This window comes from Aricia agestis, chromosome 1, assembly GCF_905147365.1.
Source record: "Aricia agestis chromosome 1, ilAriAges1.1, whole genome shotgun sequence".
NCBI classification, from domain to species: Eukaryota; Metazoa; Arthropoda; class Insecta; order Lepidoptera; family Lycaenidae; genus Aricia; species Aricia agestis.
In genome coordinates, this window is record NC_056406.1 from 5242911 (window position 1) to 5265819 (window position 22909).

General features: G+C 44.5%; 1 protein-coding gene across 3 annotated transcripts in view; it reads right to left on the reverse strand.

Moving 5' to 3' along the window:
- Positions 1-2083: 2083 nt before the first annotated feature.
- Positions 2084-22909, reverse strand: part of LOC121726589 — a 73016-nt gene continuing 52190 nt past the window's right edge. For all 3 annotated transcript variants that reach the window (XM_042114014.1, XM_042114030.1, XM_042114023.1), the window contains exons 2-18: positions 16869-16988; positions 16269-16529; positions 15252-15435; positions 13434-13521; positions 13078-13197; positions 11285-11515; positions 10887-11001; positions 10491-10598; positions 10155-10256; positions 9822-9908; positions 9485-9580; positions 8744-8921; positions 7865-8007; positions 7496-7601; positions 6451-6569; positions 5210-5423; positions 2084-3081 (exon numbers count right to left, since the gene is read on the reverse strand). In XM_042114014.1, coding sequence (XP_041969948.1) covers positions 2953-3081; positions 5210-5423; positions 6451-6569; positions 7496-7601; positions 7865-8007; positions 8744-8921; positions 9485-9580; positions 9822-9908; positions 10155-10256; positions 10491-10598; positions 10887-11001; positions 11285-11515; positions 13078-13197; positions 13434-13521; positions 15252-15435; positions 16269-16529; positions 16869-16924 — 2337 coding nt within the window. In that variant the 5' untranslated portion in view covers positions 16925-16988 and the 3' untranslated portion in view covers positions 2084-2952. The remainder of the gene's footprint in view (positions 3082-5209; positions 5424-6450; positions 6570-7495; positions 7602-7864; positions 8008-8743; positions 8922-9484; positions 9581-9821; positions 9909-10154; positions 10257-10490; positions 10599-10886; positions 11002-11284; positions 11516-13077; positions 13198-13433; positions 13522-15251; positions 15436-16268; positions 16530-16868; positions 16989-22909) is intronic.

The window sequence follows — 22909 nt, forward strand, 5'->3', positions numbered from 1 at the left end:
GCCGGGTTTTCACTATACGAGTACGCTCGGACCGAATGCGCTCAGATTACTACTCGGACACAACTCGTACTGTGTAAACAGGTAATCCGAGCGCACTCGGACATCCGCATCCGATCAGAGTGAACTCGGAAGCGGTCCTATTTTTCCGAGTGCACGCGGACGATTTTATAAAAACAAAATGGCGTCTAAGAAAAACAAAGCAGAATTATTATAGAAAAAGTGGACAGAACGGGAAACAGTGAAGTTATTGGAATTATAATATGAAGCCGAGGAAGTGTTGTGGAACGTCAAGCAACAGATCAGTTGTCGTCATCTTTAATGCATTGAGAATATAACCTCCTCCTTTTTAAAAGTCGGTTAAAAATATTAAGTACTAGGATGTAAAACCTATAACTGTGTGTAAACCAAATTCCGAGTGGACTTCTATACGATCTAGCTCGCACTCGGTCCGAGAGTACTCGTATAGTGAAAACCCGGCTTAAATTGTTATGATATAAAGTAACTAAAGTAGGGACCCATTAATGAGTTTTCAATAAAATTCGATGATTCAGTGATTATTGTATTAATAACATGATAATTAATGACATCATTGCTGTGTCACATTATAATAAATACGATATGAGCATGAAATTTACCAAGATCTTAAACTTTAATTACAACCAAACTTTACTTGTATGTTCTTACATCACAAGTGGTCAAAGTATATCTAGCGATCGTTATCATCTTTAAATTAGCTTAAATTTAATATTAGTTCAAGTATTTAAATTAGAAGCGTCTTTATTTGGCACAAAAGAAAAGCTTTAAGTATTTGAAACTGATTAAATGTAAACGTCCTCTTAATGACACTTTGAATTTTTCATTCATTTAAACACATTTTTAGGTTTTTTTTGACAGGTTTTTGACAGGTGTTTATCTAGTCACTAGCGTAATTGTTGATTTGATAACATAAAAAGCCTCCACACTCGCGGCGCGAAAGCCCGCGGGATGCCGCGAACCGCGAGTGTGGAGGGTTTCGCATGGTTTCGCGGCTTCGTATTTGCGCTTCGGGGCTTCGTATTTGTTCGAATCGTGTTTACGGCGCAAATCGCGGCCGCAATTAGCACCGCGAGTGTAGAGCCCGCAAAACAGTTAACCAATAAACAACGCTCAGTGCCGGTTTTAGCCCCGCTGCGCGAGATCTCTTCGGCGCCCGGAGTGCTGGTAGTGTTGAAAAAATTAGCGTCCCCTTTTTATACGGTGGCCTGGGTGGTCGCCTCAACTGACTTAAACCTCGGAAACTGAGGTTTCCGTTATGTATAACGGCCGCATTCAGAGACATTTAATGACGATTAAACTTCAATTTAATGAAGAAGACATAATAAATCTGTCAAACTCTTCATATAATTGATAACTAGCTATTTGACCGAGCTTTGCTCGGTATTCGATAAAATATAAATAAAATGACATTTTCTAAAAATGATTCCTAGCTAGATCGATTTATCGCCCCCGAAGCCCTCTATATACTAAATTTCATGAAAATCGTTGGAGCCGATTCCAATTATATATATATTTTTTTAGTTTAAAGATATAAGATTTAAAGATTCTGACATAATTTTCATACTTACATTAAGTAAAATTAAGTAAACTTTCGTCTCTGAGTGCCTCTCAGTTTAGTATCGTAGGCTGTTAGCTGACTGATACTAGTTGGAAAATACAAATGCCAAAAACAAGGTGGTCTGTCCTATTTTGTGCTCCCAAATCATGTCTTATTTTTCTAATATCATTTTTCTAAATATAAATAGATTTTAATGTTAATTATTTAAACGACAAATCCATAGCAGGAACATTTTACAATATACAATGATCGATTTACTTTTCCCTATTCGAATAAACCAATTTCGAATTAAAAATATAAGACACTTAGGTAACATGATAACGATTGGTTTTGTACCATTGTTTGATTTAACAAATTTATTATGTAACACATTACATTTGGTTTAAAAAACGATAAAAGATAACTTTAACATCAAAAAAGTTAAAGAACGTTTACCAAGAAAGTTGATTAATTTGGAAGATTTATTGAAGACAGTAGGTTCACATTGAAATGTTGTTCATTAAGTATTATTTTAATTGAAATTTTACTTTTAAAATACTTTTTAAAGTTACAATCTTTATTTAATTGCTTTAAACAACAACTTTAACTTCAACGATATTTCTTTACTCTAAGCTCAAATCTTGTACGTTTTACGGTTGATTAGAAATCTTTTTTAATTTAAATATTTAAAAATACTCTAATTACTTAGTCCTCTAAGTAAAATTTATTTTAGAACCGTCCTTATATTAGTCTTAGGAAATAAATAAAAGATTTTTACATTTTGGTTTTTAAATGCCATGTAGATTAAAACATATAAACGCTAGAGTCAATAAAATGGCAGTTTAGGTTTAAATTTAGAATAATTGGTGCTCGGTAAGGATTAGATATTACCTAAATGAAATAGAAATCCTCACTCCACACCCGAAGCATTATGCAGAGAAACATCTAAATTGTCTTGGAAGTCTAAAGATGTGATTTGTTGAAAAACACGCCTCATAGGAAAATCAATCTCTCAGTTCTTATCCGTAGATATTTGATATAATTTTCATGAACAATTTTATTCCTAATTATTATTTATCTTTGTATATTATGTAGCGAAGAACTACGTATCTTTAACAAGATTACTATACAATTAGGCCTTTTAGGCCCAATTTCACCTACGCCTCTTAGTGTTAACAGCATGTTAAAAACTTGTCAAGTCTTCTCTTTCATTCATATGAAAAACAAATCAGTTGAATCGAGTATTAATTTTCATAGTCGTTTGTGAAATTGGGCCTTGGTATGTCAAAAGACTTGAATTTCGAACGTCGACTGACGTCATCGGAAGTGTGTTTTAGTTTGAACGTATTTTAGACCTTATGCGAAGGGGATAGGGGCGACTATTGCGGGGTCTGCATCTGCGCCTTGCGGCACTGGCACAGCCACTTGATGATGCGGGCGTTCCTCTCGACGACGCTGGGGGGCTCCGTGTTGCGGTAGATCTGCTTCTGCACGCCGGGACCTTGCACCTGAAAGTGATAGTCATTTGTTAGCGATTGGAATTTCATTTGAATAGCCAATAGGTTTTAAGAGGCTTAGACCCAGTTTCATCAAGCAATGTTAAATAAATAATGGCTTGTTAAATCACTTAACGGCCTGTTAGAGCTATCGAGCGTTCCACCATGCCCTAATGTCATGTTAAATCACCTAACACGGCGTTAAATTTAATTCCTGCTATGGAGGTCCGTTAAATATTTAACAGGCTGTTATATGAGTCAAAATAACAACTTTCAAAGACAATAATATGCAATATCAATAAAAGAATCTGTTTTGACTTTTGAGTCTCTCCGCCATGTTTCCGCTACGTCCTTATTATTAATTATTTTCATAGTTATGAATAATTATTTATTTTCACTTTGCCAAAAATTCAGCCTTCGGATTTTCCTTGACATTGCAAATATACTAACTTGTATCAAAATTACCAAACCGAAATATGTTAATAAAAGTTTGCCCCAATTTCACCAACGACTGTTAAAGTTAACGCTCGAAATAGTATCACGTTACCTCTTTCGTTTTTCTTATGAATGAAAGAGAAGACTTGACATTTTAACAAGCTGTTAGCACTAACAGACGTTGGTAAAATTGGGGCTTAGGCGTTAGCAGAAAGACACGCAATAGTATTCATATATTTTTTTTATGAAATAAGGGGGCAAACGAGCAAACGGGTCACCTGATGGAAAGCAACTTCCGTCGCCCATGGACACTCGCAGCATCGGAAGAGCTGCAGGTGCGTTGCCGGCCTTTTAGAGGGAATAGGGTAATAGGGGAGGGTAGGAATGGGAAGGGAAGGGAATAGGGTAGAGAAGGGAATAGGTTAGGGAATTGGGCCTCCGGTAAACTCACTAACTCAGCGAAACACAGCGCAAGCGCTGTTTCACGCCCGTTTTCTGTGAGAACGTGGTGTTACTCCGGTCGAGCCGGCCCATTCGTTCCGAAGCATGGCTCTCCCACGTCTATAATATTATTAGCAAGTATTGATAATTATGGCTTATTTTATCTGTAGCACGTAAAAATTCATACTCACACTTTTTTATCGCTCATTTAAAAATATTATGGCTATTGCTTTCCAATTCCACGATTAGGTACCTACGTGATGAAAACGCGATAGCAATATATTTCGTAAGCAAGTCGTCCGTGGCCTAGGTTACGGTACCGATTCACATGAGAAACTGCTTAAAACTATAGTCGCTAGCGAGTGTACGTCATCTCACACCTGCCTGCCTAGCATACGCCAACGAGATATCCCACTCTCGAGATAATTAAAAACTACTCGTCTCATAATGTCAAAATCTCGACATTATCTCGACAAAACTCTATAAAAATGGGTTATTTCGATTATAGATCTACGCGAGAAAAAATGTTTGTCATGCTAGGATGAAAAGACAAACCATCAAATATCGAGAAAACATGTAGAATGAGATATCTCGTTGGCGTATGCTAGGCAGGCTGGCCCTAGATGTGGGCCTGGGTGGGGAAACATGGCCAGGGGCTAAGCCCCTCTACATGTGAAAATCCTTACAGTATTGTTGCGCACCCGGTGTGAGTACCGGGATGCGCAGAGAGAGACTTGTTTTCTTTAGGAAAAACCCCCGCGGTAACGCGGGGAAAACCCAGGGGCCTGGTTTAACGACCGAACTCGGCCGGGACAGGTAGAGGTCCCGGCGGCGCAAGAGGGTCCCCGCCCGGGGGCGGAGATAGCGTGTATGAGTCCACTCCCACGCGCGCCGTCTCTCCACTACTCTGTGGGCCAGACCGAGTTGGGAAGCGCTAGCGAGTTTTTATTCGATACGTATTTATTGTAAACTCATGGTAACGATTTTAGTTCCACAAGTGACCGCTAGAGGCGCTGTAAAATTTTCCATACTTACTAAAAATTTACGTCAGTCGGTATCGAATATCGTTATATAGTAAATACTATAGCTTTAAACCCATGAACTGTTTGCGTAGTCTACCGAACTGAAACCACGGACGATGCACGGCAACGCCGCACCGCTGCGCCGGCCGGTGAGTTAGGCTTTTTCGTTACGGCATTTCTTGATCGCTGCGCTCCAAGCCCGCGATGAGGCTATGCTATCTTAAAACCAAAGCTCCACAAACCGTATAATCGGCGGTCGCGGCGAGCTGGTTGGAGTCCACCGTAGATGCGGAGGAGAAGAACACGGGGCTGGCGGGGGGGTCGCGGAACAGGGCGTCGAACGCGCGCCCCTCCAGCCCCAGGTTGTCGAAGAAGTGTTGCAGCGCCGAGCCCCCCGACGACCCGGAGCCCGGCGACGCCTCGCCCGGGGCGGAGCCCGTGTCCGACCGACGGTATCTGACAATCAATCAATTGTTCATCGTTAATTACTTCGTACTTTAAATCCATACTAATATTATAAATGCGAAAGTCTGTCTGTCTGTCACCTCTTCACGCCCAAACAGCTGAACCGATTTAACTAAAATTTGGCATAGAGATACTTTGAATCCCGGGAAAGGACATAGGATACTTTGTATCCCGGAAGATGGACGGTTCCCACACGATAAACCAATTTTGGCACAACAGAGAAGCGGGCATCATCTAGTAAACTATAGTTAATGATAAAAACGATAGCTGAAAAGCCGATCTCTTATCTCTAGGTAGAGAGAAAGTCCATTGATTTGCCGAACGACGATAGCTATTTGTCTCTTTCACACGCATCGAAAAAGCTCATCCATTAACCTATAGGCACTTATTAGTTGCAAATGTCAGGATGGAGACAAAGTCGTCCGTTCATTATCTCTATATCAAACGCCCGCAAAATATTCCAACTTTGGCTCACATAAATAGGGGAGTTGACACTTTTTAAAAACAGTTTTAAGCGTTTCAGTTGTTTACAATAATACCTGTAAATTAATATTTTATTCATTATTATGCCCAGAATGAGTTAAAAATTATTTTAAATACTGAATTCAAAATATGTCACAAAAACGCGGCATTATGGTCACGTGATCACGGCGACGTCATCGTTCATGAAACCAAACAAGCGTAGACAGAGCAAAAGTGAGTGTTGTACGTGTTTAACCTAACAACTGTCTATTTTGTTTGACACTGAACGATGACGTCACTGCTTCAGATTGGCGTTTCCAATCACGTGACTTACAGCCAAATTTTTTTTTTCAATGTAAAATAAAATAAATCATTAATTATTTTTTCGTTATTTGTATTTTTTTAGAGTTTTTATCAATAAATCTATAAAATTTAATAATTATTTTAAAATTTTAAACATACTGTCAAGTCCCGGATTGTGCTAGAAAAAGACAAGCAAGCCATAGGCGAATGAATTTCTCTCTGTGCCACCTAGCTGTTGATATAGATAACAGACCTGTCGGAGATATCGGACTTGGAGCGCAGTATGGGCCTGGGCCTCCTCTGCTTGTAGCGCAGACATCTTTGGCGTTTGAACGTGCCGAGCGGCGACGTCACCTCCTCTGTTTGACACACCTGAAAATAAACGTATTATTATATGGCCGCTGTGAAATAGTTTTAGAATTAGCGAAATTGAGTAGGTAATTACAAAAAGATACTGTAATGTAAAAGGGAAATAAAAATACTTTTTTATTTATTTTTATTTTAGAGAAATGCTATTAATATGCGATAAGAGCTGTGTTACGCAATACGGCAATAATGATAGATATTATTATATTCATCACGTTTCAAACACTTTTTTGACAGTATCGACGCTATAGACTATAGTAACATATTCACTTCTATTGCAAAACGACTTATCCCTATATCCTTTGAGTCTGATAATAATATATTGCTTTTGTAAACATATCTAAAAGGTATGATTTCACTTTCTAATGCTGGCTTCTCATTTCTCTTCGCGTAATATAACGAGCTGCGCCGCGCCAGCTCGAGCCACGCGCCATGTGATGGGGGTGTCTCGAGGTGGCACGAGCTGGCTCGAGCAGGCGCGTCCGATCCGATTGAAGTTTGTAACTTCAAAGACGCGACTGGAGCGGCTCGTGATATCACGCGCCGTGAGAAGCTATTAATTAATTCTATATACGTGGGAGAGCCAAGCTTCGGCACGAATGGGCCGGCTCGACCGAAGAAATACCACGTTCTCACAGAAAACCAGCGTGAAACAGCGCTTGCGCTGTGTCTCGCCGAGTTTACCGGAGGCCCAATGCCCTACCCTATTCCCTTCCCTACCCTCCCCTATTCCCTTCCCTTCCCTTCCCTTCCCATCCCTACCCTCCCCTATTACCCTATTCCCTCTTAAAAGGCCGGCAACGCACCTGCAGCTCTTCTGATGCTGCGAGTGTCCATGGGCGACGGAAGTTGCTTTCCATCAGGTGACCCGTTTGCTCGTTTGTCCCCTTATTTCATAAAAAAAAGCCAGCATAAGAAAAATAAAAACTCACCTGAGGCGCGTTAACGTAGTCTTTCTTCTCGTCGATGTTGGGTCGCATGCGCATCTCCTGGTACTGCGGCTGCTTGTTCACTACCTCCGTGTTCGGCTCGTGGTATCTAAATATATCACAGAATTATATTGATCTTCTTTATTATTACTAAGAATAAGGATAAGGATACACCGCTTTAAGAGTATTTGTACTGAAACAAGGCGACACGACCCGGCTCTTCACACAAAAAAGCGGTCACATGAAACTGTGTTATCTAGATCTTAAGCCTAAAAGATATCAGAGACGAAAATGCGTTTAGTAATTTTTGGGCAAAGGGTAAACAAACATAAACAATATTTAGCCTTTTTAATATTAGTATGAGCGTATTACCTGGAGTACTCTCTCGTCTTGCTGTAGTCTTTCCTGCCGACGTTGAGGCACTTGAGCGGCGCCTTGTAGGTGCAGTCGTAGTCGCCGTAGTCGTACACCGGCGCCGGCGGCTCGTCCTGGAACTGCGGGGGCGGGGCGCTCGCCTGGAAATATAAAGACTCGATTACAAGAACATGGATCGAATATAAGGATATAAGGACTAGTATCTAGTATATACGTGGGAGAGCCACGGCTCGACCGGATAAATACCACGTTCTCACAGAAAACCAGAAACAGCGCTTGCGCTGTTTCATGCCGAGTAAGTGAGTTTATCGGAGGCCCAATTCCTATCCTCCGCTATTCCCTTCCCTTCCCATCCCTACCCTCCCCCCCTATTACCCTATTCCCTCTTAAAAGGCCGGCAACGCACCTGCAGCTCTTCTGATGCTGCGAGTGTCCATGGGCGACGGAAGTTGCTTTCCATGAGGTGACCCGTTTGCTCGTTTGCCCCCTTCTTTCATAAAAAAAAATAGTACGCGCATAAATTGACTGTCTAGTGGCCCGCTAACAACAAATATTGCACAGCGTCTGTTGTCAAACGCTTGTTGCTTACCTGTCTCAAGCAATCGCCCTGCCGGTCTTGAAATAAGAAATACGTACTCATCGCTATTTACCTCGTTCATGTTGGAATATCGTTACTGACCGCAATAGCATTATATTGATTTTTAGTAAAAGCACAAACCAGTTAATACTACAAATAAATAGTACTTAATTTACTGGTCTGTGGTAAAAGTCACAGACAGTAAGTGAGTTTTTGTAAAAAATTTAACGAACTTACATAATAAAATGAAGAAAGACGTTACTACGTAACAAACAAAAAAGAAAAGTGCAACATTTTACCTGGAAGTGTATACCGACTCGTGACGGCGTGTGCGGGGGGTGCGGCGCGGCGTGCGCGTGCGCGTACTGCGGCGGCGACGGCGCGCCATCTTGGAACTGCGGCGGCGCGGACACGTAAACCGGCTCCGCCCCGCCCCCTCCGCCCCCTCCGCCCCCGCTAGCGGGCCACGCGTACCGGCTGTCAGAACAAACATATTTTATTTGAAACATGTACAAACTAGGGCCGGATTTATTAAGCTAGTTGTTTACACGCGTACCGGCTATGGAACGTTTTATTTTAAAGTTTAAACATGCTTGAGCTTGACTGGTCTCGAATAAAGTAGCAATTAAATACATTGACCTATCATTATTCATTACTTTAGGTGCATTTTTTTAGTTTAGGCTTCGTAATATTAATATTATAAATTTAATAATAATTAAGTATTAGTTAATGTTTTACTACTACGTATTTCTCTACCGAACTCTATTTATGCATCCAAGTCTAACCCGAATATTTACAACAGTTTATAATTGAAAACGTGAGTGAAAGAACACAGTACATAACTAATTATAATATTTGAAATAAAAAAATACATGCATTTTATACATTAGCCACCTGGCTATTCATCACCTGATGAAGTAGATAAGTTACAATGGTTTGTTCGAATTTTAAGGAAAGAGTAAATGTCCGTATGTTACAAAATATTACTTATTGTGTTCTTCCACTCACATCTTCAATAATAATTGTAAATGTGTACGCACCTCGGCCTAACGTCGTGTGCGTGCGGCGGCGCGCTGCGCTGCGTGTAGTGCCCGCTCGAGCCGCCCGAGTCACGCGCAAACGACGACCCGCAACGACTGCAAAATAATATTTATATTTTAATTTTATTTAAAGTTAGGGCAAACAACCCATTTGACAGTCATCCTAATTATAATATGGGACCTTAGATTTTTGTTTGAAAATACTAGGAAGATATGTAACTAAAGTGTGACCTGCCAAGTGCTAATATTTGGGTATTTTACTATAATAAAATACCCAAATATTGGCACTTGGCACATTATTATGTCAATGACAGGAATGCTGAATTAAAAGACTTACCTATTATATGACTGATAGTTCTCTTCGCCGGGTGAGGGGTGCTCGGAGAACGCGTCGCAAGACGACATTAACGACGAATGATTCGATCTGGAATTTAAAACGCCATTGTAGTAAAGCTGATCGCACATTTGTCCGCACTGTACGCGTCAAACGCATCGACGATGTGCAAGGTTTCACGTCGTAATTTCGAGTTCGGAACGTGCGTACTGATAAATGTGAGATCACCTTAAATATAGTCCTAAAGCTACATAGAATATTATTATGAATCTGTTCAGCAATTGTTGAATTAACACAAATCTTTTAGAAGTAGCAAATACCTCAGGTCTTTCTTACCTCGTTCCTTTGGAGGAGCATGAGGCGGTGCGATGGTGCGCGGAGTGCCGGCGGCGGCGCGGCGACCGCCCCGTCGACTCGGATCCCACCACCGGGTTCGCACTGAAACAGAACCATAGTTTCTGAGCATAATACTATAAAAAGTAGTCAAGAAAAGAAAACTCAGCTAACAACTACATATTTGAATGGAGGTTTCAATAATATTAACTTACTAACTTTAATGTTTCACAAACTATTTTCATGTACGTAAAAGGTGCGATTTTTAAGAAATATAGATTATATCAATAATAATCAATATTAAATGTAGTACTTCAAATACTTGTTTAGAATACTAACTGCTCGGGGTATCCATGCGCCTGCGCATGCAAGTCCGGCAGCGACTTGTGGCTGTTGATGTTGGTGGCGTCGCCCTCGCGCGCGCTCGGCGCTGAGTGAGAATTTGATCTATGGAAAAGACAGAGAGATATTATAATAGTTTTTGTACATTTGACTGAGTCACGACCTATTTTATGGCGCTGAAACGTCAGTAACGCTTCCAAATTTAATTTAATTTACATCAAAGGAAACGCTTAATCGTTATTGCAGGAGTTCAAATTTCAAGTTGCACCGTTATGCCATCATGCTGTCCGACGCTGCGCCCATGAATCGTCTTTTCGCGGAATTGCTCATTTAGAATTATTTAAATTATTATGTTTATGAATTGTGTGTGAGTGAATTTAATTTTTTATTAACCTGATATATCTGGGCGCGGAGTGGGCGTATTCTGCCGGCGGGCTGATGGTGTCGAGCTGGTCGCCGCTGCGGGACAGCTCCGGCAGACCATCGCGGGGACTCGACTCGGGACTCGCTGTAACACAGATTGTTATTCGTTACTTGTTTTTGCCCACGATTTCTTAGCGGGTGAAACCGAGTTATAAGGAGCACGAAACCTTGGTTAATTTGTCTCGGACGAGACCGATATATACTGGCCTTAGCTCGTGGTTTGCCGTGTGAGTCGCGAAGCTGCTCGCTAGCTAGGGAAGACCATCCTTTTTTTGCCTAGCCTATATTTTAATTCAGAGCGTGCTACGGCAAAGCAGTGATAAACATCCTTAGGATAAAATCATAAGATTACTGAAACAGATACTCACGTATAGAATACGCGCTCTTCACAACGACCTCGGGCCTCTGACGGGGGATGACAAAGGACTCGGGGAAGAAGACCCTCGCGTCGCCGAAGCTGTGCCGATTTCTCTCGTCGCGGGGGCCCCCCGAGGTGCCCGACGATGACGTGCCTGAGTACGCCCCTGACGTGTGCTGAGACCGCTCCCGCTCAGGATACGAGTCCTTCAGCCGTCGGGACTCGGAGAACAGTTTTTGCGCTGGAAAAAGTTATGTAATTTTAGCGTACATTTTTTTATAAGGAGAAGCGTATCTAAAGGGAAAAACCTATTTCTTATTATTATAAGAAATAGGTTTTTCCCTTTAGATATTGATTATGTAAGTCTATTTTTCTATCACCAGGCGGTATATCATGTATAGTGCAGGCATGCTCGAGCAGGCGGCGCAGCGTGTTCTGCAGCCCCTCCCCCGCGCTCACCGCGCGCCGGCTGCCCGTGACGCGGCTCGTCGCGTCTGCGAGCTGACAGCGGTCTGCGCGTGTACTCACAGACGTACGGCGGCGGGTAGACGTTCTCCCTGCTGTCGGCGTGCTCGAGCAGGCGCGCAGCGTGTTCTGCAGCCCCTCCCCCGCGCTCACCGCGCGCCGGCTGCCCGTGACGCGGCTCGTCGCGTCTGCGAGCTGACAGCGGTCTGCGCGTGTACTCACAGACGTACGGCGGCGGGTAGACGTTCTCCCTGCTGTCGGCGTGCTCGAGCAGGCGCGCAGCGTGTTCTGCAGCCCCTCCCCCGCGCTCACCGCGCGCCGGCTGCCCGTGACGCGGCTCGTCGCGTCTGCGAGCTGACAGCGGTCTGCGCGTGTACTCACAGACGTACGGCGGCGGGTAGACGTTCTCCCTGCTGTCGGCGTGCTCGAGCAGGCGCGCAGCGTGTTCTGCAGCCCCTCCCCCGCGCTCACCGCGCGCCGGCTGCCCGTGACGCGGCTCGTCGCGTCTGCGAGCTGACAGCGGTCTGCGCGTGTACTCACAGACGTACGGCGGCGGGTAGACGTTCTCCCTGCTGTCGGCGTGCTCGAGCAGGCGCGCAGCGTGTTCTGCAGCCCCTCCCCCGCGCTCACCGCGCGCCGGCTGCCCGTGACACGGCTCGTCGCGTCTGCGAGCTGACAGCGGTCTGCGCGTGTACTCACAGACGTACGGCGGCAGGTAGACGTTCTCCCTGCTGTCGGCGTGCTCGAGCAGGCGGCGCAGCGTGTTCTGCAGCCCCTCCCCCGCGCTCACCGCGCGCCGGCTGCCCGTGACGCGGCTCGTCGCGTCTGCGAGCTGACAGCGGTCTGCGCGTGTACTCACAGACGTACGGCGGCGGGTAGACGTTCTCCCTGCTGTCGGCGTGCTCGAGCAGGCGCGCAGCGTGTTCTGCAGCCCCTCCCCCGTGCTCACCGTGCGCCGGCTGCCCGTGACGCGGCTCGTCGCGTCTGCGAGCTGACAGCGGTCTGCGCGTGTACTCACAGACGTACGGCGGCAGGTAGACGTTCTCCCTGCTGTCGGCGTGCTCGAGCAGGCGGCGCAGCGTGTTCTGCAGCCCCTCCCCCGCGCTCACCGCGCGCCGGCTGCCCGTGACGCGGCTCGTCGCGTCTGCGAGCTGACAGCGGTCTGCGCGTGTACTCACAGACGTACGGCGGCAGGTAGACGTTCTCCCTGCTGTCGGCGTGCTCGAGCAGGCCGCGCAGCGTGTTCTGCAGCCCCTCCCCCGCGCTCACCGCGCGCCTGCTGCCCGTGACGCGGCTCGTCGCGTCTGCGAGCTGACAGCGGTCTGCGCGTGTACTCACAGACGTACGGCGGCAGGTAGACGTTCTCCCTGCTGTCGGCGTGCTCGAGCAGGCGGCGCAGCGTGTTCTGCAGCCCCTCCCCCGCGCTCACCGCGCGCCGGCTGCCCGTGATGCGGGCGTCTGCAATCATAAGACTCATTTTAAAACGCATAATGGCTTGATTTAGTTTGGTATAGTCGAATTTACAGCATTCCCGTTATTAAATAAAGGAAAGGTATGAAATAAGCTGCAAAAATGTTTTTCTGGTGGTATATCTAAATCACGGCACGGGTGATAAAGCACGTTGTAACACAAAATGTGTGGAATGAGTAAAAAGTGTTAAAGCGACAAATGACAACAATCAACATTATACTTACAGGGGTTACAGCAGGCATCGTTGAGAGCGCCCGAGCTGACCAGGTGACAGCCGCCTGCAGCGATCGCCTGGCTTAGACCACTGCTCACCTGAAAAAAAAACAGTTTTTTACACTTACCTTCAGAGTAACACGCTTAATCAGCAGTTGGACGTTCAATCACTGTTTTTTTTTTCGTTTTTTGCGCAGGAGAAACCCATCATGGGTGCCCCGGGTTGGGGGTGTGCCTCAGTTAGCTGAAGCACCCCGGGGGTATGTGAGACTCTTACTCACTAAAACTACCTGCGGTTCGCCTTCAGCCGTATAAAGAAGGGATGTCCCGGATCTAACAAACACAGGACTCCCTCCACGACCGGCCGGTCTACCTCAGAAGGGACCGGATTTCCACGAAAGTTAGGGAACGCTTCGGCAAACTGAAGCGTTCTCCTCGGCGCCGGGACTGGCTAAGCCGGGGAGGTTCCCATCCTCTCCCGGAGCCCCGTTAGACGAGAGTTAGGAGGTTCGCATAGCGTCGCCTCCGTACTCCCGTCCTACGCCGGCGGAGCGGCAGAGAGGTAGGATCGTCCTCTCTGTTCCGCTCCGCGGACTCTTTCTGCGACATAACAGTTTCGTAGAAAGAGACCGCCGCCTGCCAGGCCTCATCGCTCTCGAGCATGCAGCGCACCACGCTCGGGAGCGAGAGCCGAGAGGTCCCCTCCTAGCACTGCCGCGAGATCGTGGCGCTGCACGGCCCAACGATCGCACACCTCAAGGGTATGCTGGGCCGTGTCCTCCACAGAACCGCACTCAAGGCAGGCTGGCGTTGGCTCTCTCCTGGCGACCTTACACAGGTACTCACCGAAGCATCCGTGCCCGGTGAGTACCTGCGTAAGGCGGAAGGTGAGGAGTTTCTTCTGGACGCAGTGCCTCAGCGGTACGTTTACCGTACCGGGTCTGCGCCAGATCCTCAGCCCACCTCCTCAGCAGCCACTGCTCTCCGAGTCTCCAGAACCGTCTGAATCACTGTATCACTTAGGTTGGGTTGCACCAACTAACTTTAACTATAACAGTAACTTTAACTATAACTTTAACTACAATGCAAAATGGCACTTCTTTGGTTAAAGTTAAAAATGGACGCCATGAAAACGCCATATTAATCAATCATAACCATAGATCTCAACAAGGTTTTAAATGCACGTGGCGAAAAAAGAAACTAACGCTGTCATCATACAAAAACGCCATTTTTGACAGTTCACCTTTACAAGCAGCGCCCCTGCCCACGTTCATTTATAACCTTGTTGGACCAGCTGTCATCAGTCAATTTCTCCGGTCAAAGTTAAGGTTAAAGCGAAAGCTAAATTTAGCCTTAACTATAACTATAACTTTAACCACGCCTCTGGTGCAACCCACACTTAATCAATTGATGTATAAGTTTACTATAAACTTATGCATGTATTTTGAAAACATAGTTAATTTTGAACAATGTTATGGCATTGGTCTAGCAACCTTTGATAAATAATTAGAGTTATTAACATGTTCAATGTTCATCTTAATGTGAACCTCCTAATTATTGTAAGATCATGGCTGACATCATCTTTGTTTATAACTAGATCTACTTATACCTTACAAGTTACACGTTTTATATTAATGGCTTTTGGATGGATTGTGCATCATCCTAGTTCATTAAAATCTACAATCTTAATGTACCAGCTATTTATAAATTTTTCCATTCATATAAATTTTCTTATTTTCATGCCACGTCAGCCTGGTTTCTGCTATGATGAGTAACCTTTTCATTCCCATAGGCGACGACTGTCGCTTTCTTATTTTGTGTATACTCACTCTCAGCGGCAGCTCCTGCTTCCTGTCCAGGACCGTCTCGGACTTGACGTAGAACGCCTTGGTCTCGGCCAGCAGCTCGACCGCGGACTTGCGTTTCTGCTGCGGCTGCGGCGCGCGCGGCGCTGACATCTCCTTCTTGCGCGGGAGCTTGAACGAAGCGAACAGCGAGTCCGCCAAACGACGCCTGGAATGTAGAATTACTAATAAAGAAAACGTTATGGATTGGTGGTGAAAATGGGATAAAAATACGTGTGGCACTCGGGGACCGCCGCGGTAAAGGTATTGCATAACATTTTTATCAACTATGCAATTATAATTCGCATACAGTCGCACGTACACAAACCCCGTCCGAAGGTTGGCAACGCCGCACCGCTGTGCGGTGTGCCCATCGGAGTGGGGTGTGATAGGTTTTTTTCGTTACGGAATTTCTCGATTCGGTCGCCGCGCTTAAATCCCGCGATAAAAGCCATGCAATAACCTAAAAATGTATGGATATTGACCCAGAGTTTGAAGCTTGGAAGATAGCGTCCTAACTGTTCAGCAGGCAGCTAAGCCAACGGTATTACGATTACTCTTATAGAAATACCGAGGTGAAATAAATCTAAGCAGACTATAAGCCTTCAATAGCAATAGTGAGAAGTCAGAAGGCAAACATTCTGAATACAAATGCAGGAATTGCCTTTGACAATCCTTTCTTGGAAGGTCAAAAACCAAATCACTTGGGAAATATTTGTGTAGGTACCGTAAACGTAATAATACGCTACGGCAATATCCATTACGTAATTGGTATGTGCGCACAGGTGTTCGAGTGACTCAAAGACATTAAGGTACATCGCGCTTTTTCAAAGGTCATATTATGCAGTGGCAGTCCTAGGGGATGGCGACAAGGCCAGGCAATCGCCCGGGGCCTCGTTCTTGCAGAGGACTCGCAAAGTCGGCCTTACCCATTGCGAGGCCCCCCTCGCAATGGGTAAGGCCGCCACTGGTTATATGAGGTGAGTGGTGACTGATTAATACCTGGGTGGTGATTCGAAGGATCGCGAGTAGGAAGTCGCAGTGGCAGCGCCTTCGAACTTCTTCCGCACCTCCTCGACTTTGGCCCAGCCGTCGTGGTTCAGGCGTCGCGCGGGCAGCGTCTGCGCCGCATGCTTGGCGAGCTGCTCGCGCGTGCGCTGCACCGACACCTCAGGGAGGGGCTCGCGTCGCCGGGAATCGCATCGCTCCTGCCGCCGCCGCAGCGACAGAGTCGCCGACGAGTACTCCTCGTCGTCAAAGCACCTACGGATACGACGGCTTTTATTAGGATGATAATTCCGTTACATATATTTTGAACATACTGAACACCAGAGACACAGTTGACTAATAACAAGTTTTGTCATTCCTGATCTACAGGGTCTTTACATCCTGAAATAACCGTGCTTAGCTATACTGTTAGCTATACTGTTTGCTATACTGTTAGCTATACTGTTAGCTATACTGTTATATATTATCCGTTTTCGCTCCCTTCTTCTTCTGTTTAACACCTCCATCGTGGGTATGGCAGACACAATACATAATCAATGGCTATGCGGCAGCCGACTGCCGCTTGGGGATTGATGGGATAAAAGATGTTCGTACCTAGCGGGCTGCGCCAGGTGCGAGCGGCAGGGCTGGTAGCAGGAGAGGGCGGCCATGCCGGGAGCGCGCGCGTCGGCCCTCTACCATCGCTCAGCACACCGCACGACGCGCCAACCGCCTCTGAAACAACAGGGAATCACCGTTACTGCAACTATTACAAGCACTGAGCACAAATCTAACTACCGCACAACACACAAAGAGATTTATTGATCAACGATCAGTGTTCACCCACCCATATTTAACAGTTCGTTGTTATATAAAGTTTGTGTCAAAATGAAAGGTATTCAGTACACCTTTAAATTAGGATTAATTCCTGTAGAAACGCAGCCGCTGCTAATATCCCACACCGGTTTCGGTGACGGTGGCCGGTGTCATTGAAAGTAGGCCAGTTACGCAGGAGTAATTTTACAGTGGCAAAGTGTGTGCGCACTGCGCAGTACACAAGAACACTCTCAGCTATTCCTTTACTCTCATAACCCAGTAGGACGGAAGACCGACACGACTGGCGAGAGATTAGGCGCAGGACCGACTTTTTACATGCCCATCCGACGCATGGATCATCTTACTTGTCAGACAATCAGGTGATCAGCCTGCATTGCCCTAACCAAACTTGAAAATAACATGTTTCCAACGCGGGAATCGAACCCACGACCTCCGAGTCAAGAGCCACACTTTAAACCACTGGACCACGGAGGCGTTAAGGCTGCTACAGGTGCTGCTAAATCATATATATATATTTTTTTTATGAAATAAGGGGGCAAACGAGCAAACGAGCAAACGGGTCACCTGATGGAAAGCAATTTCCGTCGCCCATGGACACTCGCAGCATCAGAAGAGCTGCAGGTGCGTTGCCGGCCTTCTAAGGGGTAATAGGGGAGGGTAGGGAAGGGAATAGGGGAGGGTATGAAAGGGAATAGGGGAGGGTACGGAAGGAAAAGGGTAGGGGATTGGGCCTCCGGTAAACTCACTTACTCGGCGAAACACAGCGGAAGCGCTGTTTCACGCCGGTTTTCTGTGAGGACGTGGTATTTCTCCGGTCGGGCCGGCCCATTCGTGCTGAAGCATGGCTCTCCCACGTCAATATTAAATAATATACATAAGCCGTCAAATTATCTGAATCTAGTCCAAATATTGACATTTACACAACTCGATGGTGATGATGATGACATTAAACCATCACGTATTCACGTCCTGAAGCATTATTATAGTAACACGAATTAGCGTATCCTCATAAGCGAGCAGGTTCAGTGGGCAGGTGGCCTAGATCCGTTTTAGGCACTACACCGGTCACCGCGCCACAATACTCTGACCTAGTCTCCTCCAAAACTATAAAATATACACTAAAAGTATAATTTGATGGGTTGCTGTTGTTACGGGAACAGCGGTAGCCAACATTTTGGCTGGTAAGGCAAAATAAAATAAGCGCGGGCCGTAAATGTAGGAGGAACCGTATACTTCGACACGAATGGGGCGATCGATTGGAGCATTAGGAGATTATAGAATATTGGCGGGAATCAATGCTTCCAGATATATAATTCCGAAAGAGTGAATATAATAAAAATATTCAACCTATAGCCATAGAAGCCGAATTGGAACCCGAAGCCTAAGTAGTTTAATAGGTCATGTGAATTAGTCATGTGATTAGCTCGTTTAGCTAGTAAAAGAGCGCTATGAAAAATGCTATTAAAAGCACGCTAGCCATTACCGAATCCATTTTTTATTTACAACTTATGCATTAGGTAATTAAACAGTCGCGGCCAGCGGGCGAAGACGACCAAAGTTTCACGACCGCTGATGTAGAGTGCTGTGGGGGCACACGTGCCAACTAGTTGCAAGTTGTCACGCAATTTATCTGTGCAGGCGTAGAGCTGACTCATCAAATGCTGTTAGTAGTTCAATACCTAATGGTTAGTATGCATAAAGAAGTACTCAGTTGTTTACTCGTAAAATAAAGTTGAAATAGCCTAGACTCTACACAAATTAATTGACAAATAAAGTCAGAGGTCCAACACTACGCTTTTTAGAAAAGATAGGTGGGTACATTTAAGTTTCATCTTAGTTAATCTTAATCCTACGTTTAACCCAAACTCGATACTAAGACAAGTTTCACCGATTATTGTACAAGGTAACAGGTAATACCGCGAACTCGAGTTTGTTGACAGCACGTTTGGAAAGTATTCAATCGAAAGTGCACGGTTTTTATCCAGTAATTAGATATTATGTGAAAAGCATACACAATGAGTCTATTGGACTTTTTTGCTCCATCATCGTCTTTGGTATGCTTATGCAATTGCTTTCACGAGACGAATGCCCCGGGTTTGTTCGTGACTAGAGACAAAAATATCTGGGAGATAACTCAATGTTAACCTTAGAATAGAATCTTAAATAGAAATCCGAAAGGCTGCTGGACGGGAGCAGATAAGACAAGGCGCTTTGCAGACGAAGGGGCGGGGCGGGCCGGTCAGTTTCGCCGCGAACGATAGCACAAAGGGAATCCTATATTACCAACGCACGCGGTGGACAAAAAGACCGCACCGCAGGTGCCCGGCGCGCGGCGGGCACTGGCGGCGCATGTCCGCGGCTGCCCGCCGTGGATCACACAAACCAGTTTACATGCATCGCAGATGACGTGTTCTTTGTGAACGCGGTGCGGACAGCCGCAGACATCGACGGGCGTACGCAGCAAAGATGACCGGCCCGCCCCGCCCTGTCGTCTGCACAGCGCCTAAGAACTATGATGTATCACTAGTTATTACCTCAGGTAGTCTTATGTCATTCGTTTAATACGATCTAAAACCACAGAAGTAACTGAATTGTAGCTTCGTAAGACCTCAGTATCCACCCACCCATCCTACTATTCAGTATTCCATCAGGACGCAGAAAAATTCATACATTAGTTTCACAAGTCGTACTACAATTTCAAAGAAAATTAAAAAGCCGCTTAGCGCCAAGTTGTTATTATTAATTTAGTTATTCGCATACAGACACGACAAAATGTTTAATACTTAGAATGTGCTAGAATTCAAGCTTCAAATGGATCAAATGGAACAGGTATTGCTGAGTGCTAGGTGTTAATATTTATTTATCAGGTTTCAGTCGTTTCCTAGACGCATTGCGCAAACCCTCACATTTTGCTAACTCATTAGACAGCTCTTGTGACAGACACAAGGTCTGAAGTTGTGCAACTTGTTTAGAGTTTAGACCACTTTGAAAAGGCCGACTAAAGCCAAGTTTCTGATCAGATTCCATACGTTCGGATTTTCGAATACGGAAAACGTGGGTATGCGGCCAGCCTTGATATTACGCTTAAAGTTTCATTCTGTCCGTCCGTCTGCCTGTCCGTCTGTCCGTCCGTCCGTCTGTCTGTCCGCGGTTTTACCTTTTAGGAGCGGTTTTTGGAGCTGCAAAGCTGTAATTCGGCATGAATTTACAATAAAAATGATGCCGACAAAATGGTACTTATGAACTTTAAAAAAAATTTTAAGGTACCTCCCCTACACATCAAGCGGGGATGATTTTTTTTTCGCGTCCACCCCACCGTGTAGGCTGTCGTTGGAGAGGTTTTTTTTTTATATTACGAGTAGGTAATCTAAGATCACTTTTCGATTTAGGAATCCATTTGTGGAACATGAAGTTTCAAGTGGAAACAATCATTAGAGTCCAGTGTCCCCCCCCTTCCTACCAGCTAAACGGTTGCTTCTGGAATTGTGAAAAAACGGAAGTAGGAAATATGCTGAATTTAAAAGGAAAACTATCACGGCTAAGAAGACTTCATAAGTTATTGAGTTACTAGCTGTTGCCCGCGACTTCGTCCGCGTGGACTTCAGTTTATAGTACTTTATAGCGCGCATATATACAGCTGTGCAGTGTGCACACAATAAGTATTTCATTTTTTTATATTAAACTTTATATTTTATGCCAAATTTTAAAGCTTATTTAGCCCTCCGATTACACAACTTTACCCATAAACTATTTATCATTGATAGATTTAAGGTTACGTCACTGCACAGATAAAGTACTGAGTTATTTAATACCGTAGAATAGATATAACAATCGAAAAAAATCGAAACTTAAATGTAAGATGATACCACGTCTTATAGGAAGACTTTTGAGCAAGCGTCAGCGCGATGTAGAAGACGCACGGCGCCATCTATTATGAATTGTTGGAACTAACTTAATTTGAACAAATTTACGCATTTTCACCCCCTTACAACCCTTTTTTCCAGTAAAAAAAGTAGCCTATGTCCTTTCTCAGGCTTTAGACTATCTGTATACAAAATTTCATTACCATCGGTTCGGTAGTTTTGGCGTTTGGCGTGAAAGCGAGACTGACAGACAGACAGACAGACAGAGATACTTTTGGCGTTTGGCGTGAAAGCGAGACTGACAGACAGACAGACAGACAAAGATACTTTCGCATTTATAATATTAGTATAGATTATGTGCACACTGCACAGCTGTTTTTGGGTATTTTGATTAATTAAGGGCCGCGCTACACCAGAATGGCAGCGGCGAGGCGAGCACTTTCAGCGCTGCCATTCCGGTGTAACGCGGCCCTAAGAGGGGTACCACTTACCAGGGTTTTAAAAAGTTTTTAAATTTGACACAAATTTTGTTGACACCGCGCGCTATAAACTAAAGACCACGCGGACGAAGTCGCGGGCAACAGCTAGTTAGTTAATATTAACGTGTATAACAATCGAAAGAATCGTAAAACCTACCTCAACATGGTACCACCTCTTATAGAAATACGCATGAGCAAGCAATAGCGCGATCTAGGGGACTCTTGGCGCCATCTGTTTTGAGTTTTTTGGAACTAAGTTAATTTAACCAAATTTACGCATTTTCACCCCCTTACAGCCCCTTTTTCCAGTTAAAAAGTAGCCTATGTCCTTTCTCAAGCTTTAGACTATCTGTGTACAAAATTTCATTACAATCGGTTCAGTAGTTTTGGCGCTGTTGTTTTTGAATTTGATGTCTAAGTTGGTAGGTGAGTTATTAGTTAATAACGTGTATAACAATCGAAAGAATCGAAAAATCTAGCTCAATATGGTACCACCTCTTATAGAAATACGTATGAGCAAGCAATAGCGCGATCTAGGGGACTCTTGGCGCCATCTGTTTTAAGTTTTTGGAACTAAGTTAATTTGACCAAATTTACGCATTTTCACCCCCTTACAACCCCTTTTTCCAGTTAAAAAGTAGCCTATGTCCTTTCTCAGGCTTTAGACTATCTGTGTACAAAATTTCATTACTATCGGTTCAGTAGTTTTGGCGTGAAAGCGAGACAGACAGACAGACAGAGATACTTTCGCATTTATAATATTAGTATAGATAATATTCTAACGTATTAAAAACTATAAACAAAAACATACTAACTAATAAGTATGATTAGTTCTATGTTACAATAAAGTAAAAAATAAAACGCCATCTGTTGAATCGTATTAGAACTAAAATGTTCATTCCATCGATATATTTCTGGATTTTTTATAATATTATACATAAAATATGTTTAAGATTTTTGAAATTTTATTTTAATACACATCCAAGACCCAGGAAAATTGAAAACTTTTTGTTCCGCCTGCGGGACTCGAACCCAGGACCCCCGGGATGAGCGCTGGCCACGCGCAATGCGAATTCATTTTCATCGAAATTTTCATGGAAATAAGATATTTTCCCACATCAAAATGTAGCCTATGTCCTTTCTCAGACTCTAGAATAACTGTATACAAAATTTCATTGCAATCGGTTCAGTAGTTTTGGCGTGAAAGCAAGACAGACAGACAGACAGACAGACAGACAGAGATACTTTCGCATTTATAATATTAGTATAGATAGTCGATCAACTAAAAAAATGTATTCGGAGAAGTATAAAGCAACTTTTCGTTCAAATTCCTTTGAACGCTGAGTATATGTTGTTAGTAGTATAAAACACGTTATACAATGTACATTCATTGACCAAAAATATCAAAAACTAGAGGTACTACGGAACCCTATATTGCGCGTGGCCCGACACGCACTTGGCCGGTTTTTTAATTGCC